Source organism: Sardina pilchardus, chromosome 23 (genome assembly GCF_963854185.1).
Source record: "Sardina pilchardus chromosome 23, fSarPil1.1, whole genome shotgun sequence".
Lineage (NCBI taxonomy): Eukaryota > Metazoa > Chordata > Actinopteri > Clupeiformes > Clupeidae > Sardina > Sardina pilchardus.
Window position 1 is genome coordinate 13130949 of NC_085016.1, and position 12500 is coordinate 13143448.

At 45.2% G+C, this 12500-nt stretch overlaps 2 protein-coding genes across 2 annotated transcripts in view; one reads left to right on the plus strand and one right to left on the minus strand.

Annotated features, from left to right (window-relative positions):
• The window catches only part of LOC134071681 (gamma-aminobutyric acid receptor subunit beta-3-like), a 22129-nt gene extending 14464 nt beyond the window's left edge, over positions 1-7665 (minus strand). The window contains exons 1-4 of the mRNA XM_062528497.1: positions 7131-7665; positions 6955-7046; positions 6650-6717; positions 1491-1711 (exon numbers count right to left, since the gene is read on the minus strand). Coding sequence (XP_062384481.1) covers positions 1491-1711; positions 6650-6717; positions 6955-7046; positions 7131-7210 — 461 coding nt within the window. The 5' untranslated portion in view covers positions 7211-7665. The remainder of the gene's footprint in view (positions 1-1490; positions 1712-6649; positions 6718-6954; positions 7047-7130) is intronic.
• Positions 7666-10162: 2497 nt separating this feature from the next.
• The window catches only part of LOC134071744 (gamma-aminobutyric acid receptor subunit alpha-5-like), a 21949-nt gene continuing 19611 nt past the window's right edge, over positions 10163-12500 (plus strand). The window contains exons 1-3 of the mRNA XM_062528581.1: positions 10163-10181; positions 10846-10930; positions 11223-11347. Of these exons, the coding sequence (XP_062384565.1) occupies positions 10163-10181; positions 10846-10930; positions 11223-11347 (229 nt within the window). The remainder of the gene's footprint in view (positions 10182-10845; positions 10931-11222; positions 11348-12500) is intronic.

A 12500-nucleotide genomic window follows, 5' to 3' on the forward strand; every position in this document is an offset into this window, starting at 1 on the left:
GGTGGACACACACAAACCAGACATGTTTCAGCTCCTCACCATAACTTTCATTTTCACCAATTCATTCATTCATCTCCCAAATATGGAATGTACAGTAGTAGTGATATATGTCAGAAAGCATCAGACTGCATCCATGCCACGGTTTGGGATGTCTAGGGGTATAGGCGAAAGTTTGCCCAACCATGCATGACCAAGTCAAGCATACATCAAGCATAACAAGCATACACTTGCACACATTCTCACTCTTTCTCTCCCTCTCTCTCCCTCTCTCTCTCTCTCTCTCTCTCTCTCTCTCTCTCTCACTCACTCACTCACTCACTCACTCACTCACTCACTCACTCACTCACTCACTCACTCACTCACTCACTCACTCACTCACTCTCTCACGCACACACACACACACACACACACACACACACACACACACATACACACACACACACACAAAAGACACACATGCTGACTGAAAAAAAAAAGAAAAAAAGTTGCCATGAAGTGGCATATCTCCACCATGATGACACATCTGAGGATACCCCTGACAAACACGCGTCAAGAGCTGACAACTCCATCAGCCGCTCCTCACTCCCCGGCTGCCCATCTCCCGCGACGGCCGCATGCACTATTCATCACCGCGCCAATTAAAAATGCACGACCCGTCTTCGCAAACATTGATCTCCGCGTCAGTGAAATATTCCGGGCCGGAGTGAAATATTCCAGGCCGGATTCCTGGAGTGGCAACAATCAAACGCCTGCCGTTGCTGGCTGGCTGGCATGTCATCCAAGCTCAATCTCTTCTCAAATCTTACATTTTGCCCACATGTCAGATCACACACTTAAATGCCTCGGTGGTGTGTGTGTGTGTGTGTGTGTGTGTGTGTGTGTGTGTGTGTGTGTGTGTGTGTCTGTCTGTGTGTCTGTGTGTCTGTGTGTCTGTGTCTGTGTGTGTGTGTGTGTCTGTGTGTGTGTGTGGGGGGGGGGGGGGGTATCCTGAGATGCACCAATGAGCTACACTTTAAGAGAAATGTACTGTATGTCCTCCTCCATGCTGGGTGTCTTTGATTTCTAGCACTCTTGACAGCGCATATGTGTCAGTGCTGACTCCGCTAGCTAATTGCAGTTTAGCTCTCCGTGGACCTCTTCATGCATTCTTGTCATGTAATGAAATTAAGCGTGTCCTTGTCTGGGGCAGTGTAGACATGCACATACAGTACAGTATACTGTTGCCCTTAAATGTTTATCGACTTTTAAAAAAGACAGCCCCCCCAAAAATGAGAAATAGCAAAAGTTGGAAACACAAGGTTTCCAAAATGAACCATAATGCACAAGTATCATATCTATTAAAATAAGAATATGCAACAGAATTTGTTCAGCTTAAACCCTCACCTGCCAACCCATCCAAGGCCTTTTTTTAAAAACATTTATGACAGTCACCACAATATCTATAATATCACAATATCTTGGTTAAGTAAGCCCTGCAAGACAGCTCTAACCTTAGGCCATACAGCACCGTCCCATCCGGATGAAGTCGTATCATGCGGTTCTTCACCGTCACCCCGTGCACAAAGGACTTCTTGTCGTTCAGGAAGTAGGTGTCTGGCACCCAGAGCTGGTCAGCCACGCGGTTGTCCAGCGTCAGGTTGAGGGGGATCCCCATGTAGGCCAGCCTCTTGTCCCTCCAGTACTGTTGGAAGTACATGGTCAACGTGTAGTCCTGTAGAGGGAAGACCACAAAAATAACAAGAAAGAAAATAAGAATTAAGCCCACATTTAACGAAATTGTACCTTTTGAACAAAAGAGCTCGAGAGGTGAGTAAGCGTTAAATTAATGTGCTGTCTAATTATATATTAAATTGAACAGTATAAGTGTGAAATATTATATCAATTATATCAATTATATCTTGATCAATTAGTGAAATGCATCTGATCTCTGCCTGTCAGTCTGTCTATCTGTCTGTATGAAGTCTATCATGACCTACCTTCCTATCTATCAATCTTTTGATCTTTGGGGAAAAAAAATGTAAATTGTTTGGAACTAGAGCAGAGTAATTTATAGACTCAGTTGCAACGAGGTAACTCCTGCCAGCCTCACTTTATTCTCAGGAGACACCACGCATCACTGTTGTTGACACATTTCCTTATGATCATCAAGACAGAGCTTCCCCGCTAATGAGAGCAATGTGCAGGTAATGCTTAAGGTTTCCCATACTGTATATCACTTATATAACCCACTTCAAAGGGGCCTTGTCCCAAAAAAGACCTTAAAAATCTTCACATCAATAAAAGCAGCGAGCAGGGCAAAGCCACAGCGGCTGCATCGGCTCCCCTGTCTCCTGTGTCCTCAGTTCTGACGGAGGGGATGGGATGGGAGAGGAGGGGTTCTGGGACACACCCCAGCCCTGAATGTGTCCCTGATGGAGAAGTTCTCCAAGGCTCTCCTCCTCCTCCTCTTCCTCCTCCTCCTCCTCCTCCACCACCTCCTCCTCCTCCTCCTCCACCCCTGTGCGGAGCCTGCGAGCTCTGCTTCCTGCGCGAGAGAGGGAGCCATGTGGGCAGTCTGATTCAGCAGCGGGGCCCGCCATGGCGATTACACAACAACTTTTGGCTTGTGCGTGGTCCAGGCGTCCAGCCAGCAAACCCCCCCCCCCCCCCCCCCAACCACCACCACCACCACACCGAAACCATGCCACACCACACCAAACTGCACTGCACCACAACTCTACCCAGTCCAGCGTCTCCTCTCCACCACAAACACTACATAACATCAAATCAAACTGCCCAGCAGCAACCCCCCCCCCCCTCTCTCCCCCCCTCCACGCCGCTCATAGGCTATTAGAGCTCCCTCTTTAGCTTCCAGGACTCAGAATTCCCCTCTCTCTCTGTCTCTAATCGTCTCAGTTACGCTCTTAACCAAGCGAAAGTTGATTTTAGATTTGTGAGCAGCTTCAGCGACATATCCTCGATTACACTTTAAAAGGATACCATCTCTCTCTCTCTCTCTCTCTCTCTCCAGCTCACAAGAGTGCACTCTGTATTGGCCAGCTGCCTTCAGATGGCACTTTTGCATGGGGTGGGGGGGGGGGGGGGCATAAATAAATGATTATATAAATGATTAATGGTGACACTGAGGTGAATTGCTGGTACAAAACCATGTCTCACATAGCACAGAACTTTAACGGCATGCAGTATTTAAAGGTTCACTCTCTCAAATACCCAAACAATGTAAAGAGCAGGGATTTAGATGACAACAAAACTGATTTAAAAATAATTATTCATATGCTCAATATGATTAATCTAATTAGTCTCGTATCAGGATTAACCTATGTTCTATTCAATTTAATGCTGACAGTAAAATTAGTTAATTCTCTATTGAAATGTAAAACAATGTTGATTGACTCTCTACTGACTCCATAGAATGAGTTCTACATTTGAAGTTAATGTAAGAGATCAGGGTGAGTTTATGTTTAAGTTTTGCTTACAGATAACAAGTAGTGTTAAAGTTGAGTTTTCAACTCAAAAAAAAGGTTGAGAACTTGTATATTGAGAACATGGGAATGTATTACCTACATTGTAAGCTGTGTCCGTTCATTTTCTTTATGATGTTTATCCTAAATGGGTCATCCAGATAGAACGGCACTCACATCATGTTAGACTTCTACGTAGAGTACAGTACGTTTTAAAGACCTATAGCCAACACATGTTTTTGTAAGGCAGGAGTGGGCAGATTGGTACTTGACGTATGCTCCACACGTGCACACCCACGCCGCCGTCCCTCCGTCCCTCCACGCTGGCGTACCCCCGCCCCCCCCCCCCCCCGTCTCCCGACCCCGCTGCGCTTAATGACCCGTGTCGGCGCAGCGCTAATCTCACACCCTGTCGCATCTGTCCCCTGTGTCCAGCAGATGTTTCCTGTTACCCGCGCTGCCGTATTTATGCCCTCGCCCCTGACACCTCTGGGGCCCTTACACACACACACACACACACACACACACACACACACAGACATGCTCGTTGAAGGGTGGTGAAACAAAGCCGGCCGTAACACACACACGACTGAGGCAGAAGCTGATGCCTCTGGCTCAGTGTGGATAAACGCTGTGTTTCCGTTCAGTCACTAAACACACACTGTTATCCAACGCGTCTTACACTACAGTTGTGGTGTGCGTTAAATCAATGGATGTGCTGGGGTTGACCTCAGTGATTTTGTCTACAGTGAGCGAAGCAAGACAACACCTCGCGCAGGGAAACCCCCCACAGCCATTAAAAAGAAATGCGTTTTCCGGACTATATCCGATTGCTGTCTTTGTGCGTTGCGACACCTTTGGGAAAAGCCTCTCTGGGGCTTTCCTGACCTCGGTGTACTGTGCAGCTTAACATTTGGAAAGTGCCTCAGGTGAGTAGGCCATTTGTGGCCCTGCGCGAGCACACGACTATAAACAACGCCGTTAACCGGCTCCAAATCCTAATCTAACGGCGACCTCGGCATAATTTGTCTCTGACCTCAACCTCGCCTTCACTCCCGTAAGCGAAGGCCACAATTAGCGGAGGAGTTGCACATTTTCCCCCTTCTCTTTTCTTTAAAGCAGGTCAGAAAGCATGACCTTCCAGATCCTTCTACAGCCAGACACTGTAGATATGACTGATCACCTTGGTCGCATGATTTTAGCTGACATTTGCTGACATCTTGCATCCTTTAAACACATCTCGTGGATCTCCTTTCCCTTCTCCCCGTGGTTAAACGCTGGCCATGATGACAGACTGAGACTTTACAAGACTGTGCTGGAGAGCAAGGGTCAATCCGAATATCTACTACACTCACTGCATGCCTGTCTCTCTGTGTTGTGAATCGGGCAGCGCAGTTTCAGGACTTCAGGAGTTTAGTGCATTTGTCCTGTTGGTGGTGGGTCTGAGTGTGTCCGCAGAGTCACATAGACATAGAGCACTTTGAGTATCCCACCACTACCACCATCACCACCATCACCACCACTAGCACCATCACCACCACCTAGCTGGCCTTGCAGAAGAACTGCAGGCTCTCTTCATTTCCCTCTATTCACACTGGTGAGTAATGAAGAGAACTGGTCAACACATGACTTTCTGATTCTAACTTGTTTCCTTGGCAACAGGTGACTAAGGAACAGATCCCCCACCACCACCACCACCACCACCAATCTTTCAGCAATCTGCCAGTTGAGATGCAATGGTTACTGAAGACAGGAGGAGTTTCATCAAATGCTTCACAGGCCAACCATGTAGACCAGATGTACTGTTCAATTGGTGTGTCCATGGATACCGTCACGTGCCACTACATGCTAACACACTAGCTGTTTTTTATAGAGCTGTTGAGATAGACTATGTAACTGTCTTGTTATTAAAAATATATATATAATTCCAGGATTATGGACCCAGGTGCGCTCCCTGGACACAAGAGTATACGCCTCGATTGTTCTCAGTCAAGAGAGAGAGAGAGAGAGAGAGAGAGAGAGAGAGAAAGAAAAAGAGACAGAAAAAAACTGTAGTGACAGGGCTAAATTTCATTCCGGAATTGTTGGAGGCATATGGTGGGGGAATTGTTGGCTCCTTGTTGAGATCTTTTCCAAGAAACATGTTTGTCTGGCAGCTGCTGCCCCGCACGCCACACCTGAGTGTGCTTCTCCTGCCGCGCCGAGCACACCTGAAGTCATTACTACTGGAGAAGATCTGAGGGAGGAGGACGGCCTCGTGCTCGGCCGCTCTCCTGGAACCCCAGGCGGAGGATGGAGAAGGAGAGCAAGGTGTGTGTGTGTGTGTGTGTGTGTGTGTGTGTGAGTGAGTGGGTGGGGGGGCAACCAAAAACATGACCAAACAGACTGAACCCAGCTTCTGTCAGATGTGTGTGTGTGTGTGCATGTGCATGCACGCTTCTTTGTGACTGTGTGTGTGGGTTTCTGTGTGCGTATGTCTGTGTGCGCTTGTCTTTTTGTGTATTAGTGTGAGAGAGCGAGAAAGTGTGACTACTTTATTTCCAGACCAGAATCAGAACACCTATTAAGACTTCTGAATATGCTGCATACCGTATATACTATATATTTAGTGAAATAGCCTTTTCATTCAAAGGTCTATACAAATAAACTGTGTTCTTGGTACACTCCACAAACCATAATTTGTGACAAACTCTAGAAAATAAAAAAATCCCAAGTGGGTTTTCCCCCACTTATTCTTCCCTTGTTCTTTACATCACACAAATCAATATGAAGCAACATACCTAACATAAACACACTGAAGAGTGCTTGCTCTCATTCAATTGTGCATGGATCACTGTTCAGTTATGTCTTCAGCACTAATCTGTGAACAAATAGAGTTCGCTGGTCGTATGGTTTCAGCACCATGGACAGCGACCACAACGCTGGTGCTGCCCCATGAACACTCTCTCTCTCCCCCTCTCTCTCTCTCTCTCTCTTTCTCTCTCTCTCTCTCCATATGTGTGTGTGCATGCTTGACTTTCTTTTCACTTAATTAGCTGACATTGAGGTACATTTCGCCTACATGCAGTGTAGCGATTCTGGAAACGAAAATATAACTTCCTGCAACAGAAACTTCGAAAGTTCCTATACTGTATGAGCGACGCTCCATCGTTTGATCAACACCGTGGCGTAAGAGGTGTCGCACTTACCATGTTGACCTCGGACACCATGTCTATGCTCGCCACATCTATGCTCATTCCAACAGCAACCGGGGCACCTATGCGACAAGAAACAAGATTTCATGTAAAACAGAATATTTTATTGCCATTATAAATCATATTTGCCATATGTTCATTTGTTTAACAATGCAAAGTTTTAGGTATTGGGAGCAACTATTGCATTTTGGTCAAAGAAAGTATACTAATCCAACGACTCCTCACAGTTACATGCTAACTTACTGACAATACTGTATTGGCTGAATGAAGTCATATACTGTACATCGAACGTGACTTACCACCGAAGTCTGGTCGAAGGCGGATGTCATACCCCTTGAGTAGTCTGTCCACTGTCTCTTTCACAAATGACATATTGCCCGGCTCGTTTGCGCTGCAAAAGAGAGACGAGGTCGGTTAACCTTGCAGGAAAACAAACCACCGCTCCAGGCTTAACCTTTACCACCAATACACTCACCTTTGCGCGCAACAAACAAACGTTATAAGAACTGGCAAAGAAAGTACACCAAACAATCTTGATTTCAGAGCCCCCAGCATTCCTCGTAGGTTTTCGGCGAAGACGTATAGGTGGAATTGCCTCGGGTGCGAAATCTGGTAATCTAACGCTCACTGCATTCCATGGACAGCGCACTTCATGAAAGGGAAAGTCTACGTTTGCTCTTCAAATGCGTCGGAAAAGCTTCAGTCATTTGGCATCACTCCGGTTTGGACTTCTTTTTTTCACGACGAACGCAGTTAGGATGATCGGAGGAAATCGCAGTTGGTAACATTGATGCATTTCACCGGGGACGTGTGTGACTGAAGCCAGCAGAAAGTAGCCTATCTGTTGCTGGTCTCAAGCCAAGTCCGCACTTCACACCCCTTTCGCTGCCATCATGTTTACCTTCATTCACAGTAGTGGATTACCAACGTGTCCAAATGCGCAAAGTAGCAACGAGAAAAGATTAAGAAACCTCTGACAATAACATTTTAACACGTTTCTGGTGATGTCAGAACACATTTACAGTCCTATCCGAATGCAATATAATATTGCGAGTTGGTGAAATCAAGTTGCAAGTGAGGTTTCAGAAAACGCAATTCTGGGCACAGGAGATTCCGTATGCTATAATTTATGCCGTCACGTGGCCTGAGATTCTGTATAGTGATCTTGAAATGATTGGTGGACTGTTTTGACTGGTGACAAAAAGTTTTCAGAAATCTGATAAAGACGAATGGGTTAATGTGCACACTGACTGGATAGCGTTCGCGTCACGATTTCTTTTGTGGTGCTGAATTTACGCAAGTCAGAGGGTATTATCTAGCGCGTTTTGGCAAATCTGGAATAATGGATTTTTGGATGGAGACTCTGTAGTTGGACTTCAGTTCACACGGTAGCTGGTCATCAGATCTAATCTCATTAGAACAAATATTGAGAAGGCAGGTAGCGAAACGTAGAGGGGGTATCAATAACAAAAAAAAACACACTAGATAAGATTCTAACTTACCAATGCATTGACAAAAATAATGATAAAGAAACCAAGCGACAGGCCCTTAACGTTTTACACCGACGTATACAATACAAATATATTCAATTGGCTTTGAGGTATAAAACCGCTCTCTGTAACCATGCGCTTTCTTCCCATTCCCATTCATTCATCCATAAGATAGTAGCCTACTAGAGGAAGTAAATGTAGACTACTCACCTTGTGTCATAGATTGCGTACAACTTCTTGTTTCCATCGACTGCATTCCTGTGAAAAACATGACATACTCAAAATGAATTGATTGACATACTCTTTTGATTGAAGTGACATTTGTATAATTGCATCACCCTGAAACATTAAGTTAGCTTACTAGATGTACTGTAAGCCTAGGTGTAAATAAGATATTTAGATGAAAACGAATTAAATTTTACACAATCTACAGATTTTCTTTTGTTTCTTTTTTTTTTTTTTTTTTACATTTCAGACATACAGAAGCAGGACTTGTGGGAGATTGTGACAGCTGTCGAAAGATTCGAAATACAGTAGCCTACCAGTACAACCCATTTAAGTCAAACCATGACTACCTTTAACTTAATCTTCTTCAAAGTATTTAGTCATACGTTTTGCACACGCCAGGTTTTTCTCATGCAATTTTATTCTCTCAGCCAGAGTAGGCTACTATACGATTATAATACTGCAACATTTGCAGCATCAGTGTGTAACTTCATGTGTTTCCTATAAATATAGGCACAACATGACATAATTGAAGACAGTCGGTTGGGTTTAGCACTCCTTCGATTTGTGCGTGTTATTGACCATATCGATTTAACGGGAAATGTTGGATTAGAGGTCCCTCTTACGGCGGTCTTAAAAACTTCCTTTCCATATTCCTCACCCCAATCTTTCTATTCCTCTCCTCTCCCCCTTTTTCCATCATGAAACAGTCCCTCCCCTTTCCCGTTCTCTCTCCTTATACGACACTCAAACACAATAAAACCCTGGCGCTTCTGCAAGTGTACACCTTTGTTTCTTTTTGTCTAAAGGGAGGGCACGGTTCATTGACAACTCCAAACTCTGAACCCGATCTTAGGTCTAACATCTGTTCATCACACCAATCATAGACAGGCAGCAGATTCAGTGATAGTGTATGCTCTTTCAAGTCACTTCTGATGTTATACCGTTAGATATAGGCTAACCCCAATAGAGTATTGGTTCGAAAGTAGCCTTTATTCAGCTGAATCTCTTTTCCACCTCACAGGCTATGCCTAAGGAGTAAAGCTGACGAATTCCCAAAGTAGGGAAATGCAAAGTAAGCAGAAATGACGTCGGGTTGAAGATGTAGGCGTTTTGCTACTATTTTATCGGATCCTGAGGATATAAGCATTCTTTCCCCTTGAATTGGACGGACCGCCCTGCCCTTCAACTCAGAAAATGCCTCCCTAAGGACTTAATAATGGCTTACGAGGCGTTGTGACGTCCCACGCGTTGAAACATATTACTCGCCACAGCATAATGAATAGTAAGAGTTGGGCGGTGGGATAACAAGAGCGACCTAATCAGCTCTGGAAGCTCCAGGGTTTTGTTTTGCGGAACGAACACTATTATAGCTAATAGAATCACTGGACGGAATAAAATAAAATACAAATAGGTGCAGCACATAATGAGAGTTGCGCCGGGGGTGAGAAGAGGAAAAGTCTCTCCCGTGGAAAGGGCGGGCTGTCCGCTGTGACAGCACTGGACAACCAACTTCCAATCAAGGGTATGCTAGACAGTATTGTCTCTCCCGTGAATGCTGAGTTGATACTCGTCCCAGGCTTTGGAGAATGCGTAGCAGGACTGAGGCACGCATCACCCGCTGTGAGTTCGCAGTTATTTCTCGATTGAACAGGAACGAACAAAACGAGAGTCCTACAACCAGAGGTGAATCCAGAGCGGACAATCTCCCAGTGGCGGCGACCTACCTATACTCTCTCTGTTGCGGATTTTGAACCCCCTCCTCAATGGCATGCCTCTGGAGCCGGTAGCAATGGCACGAACCCACTCAGGTATGCATTCTGCTTTATTGATTCAAGGTATGTATAAATCAGTGTGAATGGAGTGCTCGCCACCGCTGTCTCCGCCAGTGGGTTTTCACGAAAGCTGCCAAAAAAAAGACATTGTCCTAGACATAGTCTGCCTATGGGAAGTCATACGCAGTGGAGCATAGTAATGCTGCAAACACTTGCAGCAATCGGGAGGCTTTCTACTGCAATAATAGGCTCAAAGGCGGAATTGAAAGGAATCTAGTCAAGGACACTTGTATTGGTACCGAACGGAAAGGGAGGCACGCATTTTACCGGGTTGTTGAGTGCGCAACTGTTAACATGTTAAATGGGAGGTCGCTTCGAGGTATAATTTTTGGTCTCATCGGGAGAAGCCAAGATGGACCTACGAAGGTGGTGAGAGGGGGATCGAGGATATCTTGACGGACTTATGTTAAGGATCGGAGCAGCCAACACTCCAGACTTAATTGTGCTCAGACTGAAATGCTTTGTATCGTGGAATTAACGTATGAGAAATTACAGAAAAATTTAAATGTTGTGGACCCCCGTACACCCCCACGTTGATAACTGTAAGCTTTGATGACGCTTGAAATAATAGCACAGCAAAGTCAAAGGCTGTTTTATGTGTCTGTAACATCTAGCACATTTCTCGTTTCCCTTGTTCCAGGGCAAGAGAAGGGGATGGGCTGCGTCCTCACACCGAGCCGCATCCTGGCGTCTATGCTGCTGCTGTTCGTCACCTGCCAGACTAGGTAAATCAAACTTTTCCCCCTCAACGCTTCCCATATGCTCCATTCTTGCGTTTAATCACAGTGCATTGATTTCCCCTCTACATCTGGATACCCGATAGCCTACAGAGAACATTGCCATGATATAAAAAAAAAACTTTTAGAAGCTCCGAGTCGTTCATTTCAGGCTAGGGTCAAGTGTTTATATTAGCTATATCATAAACAATAGGCTATTATATCATCAAACAATCAGCATCAAATGTCTTCCGTGGATCTCATCGGTCTGTTTGAATGTAACAGCAAATGCGTTTTGCAGTTTTTCTAATACTACAGAAGAGCCCCCGAAAGAAGCTGAGGCAAATGACAACATAACAATATTTACACGAATATTAGATGGACTACTGGATGGCTATGACAACAGGCTACGTCCAGGGTTGGGAGGTAAGCAAGTGCATCAGCATATTTACTGTATTTGCTGGCTTTGGTGTGGAGAGTTCTTAATCATAAGTGTAACTGTGCTTGTGTTAGCTCAAACGGGCAAATGGGTCAATAAATCACTTGCTTGATGTGATGTAGTGTGTGTGTGTGTGTGTGTGTGTGTGTGTGTGTGTGTGTGTGTGTGTGTGTGTGTGTGTGTGAGTGAGTGAGTGAGTGAGTGAGTGAGTGAGTGAGTGAGTGAGAGAGAGAGAAAGAGAGAGAGATAGTTGTGTTGTAATTATTGAAAGTTATTGTGTGAGTTTGTTTTGTCTGCCTGCAAGTATGTGTATGTGTAGTTATGTGGGGATGGCGTGGGGGGCATATCTAAGTGTGTGTGTGTGTGTGTGTGTGTGTGTCTCTTTCTGTGTGTGTGTGTGTGTGTGTGTGTGTGTCTCTTTGTGTGTGTGTGTGTGTGTGTGTGTGGAGGGCACACCATATGGCGCCATTTCCACATGTGCCACACACCTGGGGAAGACGATCCCAAATCACATTGAGTCACACAGTGCAGTTCCTATCCAGCTGCACCCGTTTGGGGATGCAGAATTAGAGTGTAGCCGGCTGAGCCCCCCCCCCCCCCCCGCCCTCCCCCCCCCCTTTTAGAGCGGCGCAATCACAGTAATAGATCAAGCTCGAAGTGAAAATGGCTCCCAATGCCAACCCACCATATATCACAGTCTTCTTCTTAAAGATCACTTCCTCCTGCAGTAACCTTGAGAGCCAATACAATGCTCTTTTCAACGCGGAAGGAAGTCCACTTTCTGCATATGCTTAAAGGGCCAAGATCTTGACACGATCAGAGAGAGGCCACTGTACAGAGGACAGACAGCAAAGGGATGGTAGTGCATGCTACAGTACATCACTCTTCTGCAATTGGCCTTGGGGGGTATTTCAGCTCATTTTAGTTGGGAAAATAAAATCTTAGTAGGGGAGAATAATGCTAAACACAAATGAAATAACACTAAAGAGCACAATGTGGAGAGGAAATGAATAGGGCAGAGACATGGGGCAACATCCAAACCAGTGCTATTCACACGCTTTCTGTCTTTCTGCCTTTCTGTCTGTCTTTCTTTCTATCTTTCTTTCTATCTATCTATCTATCTATCTATCTATCTATCTA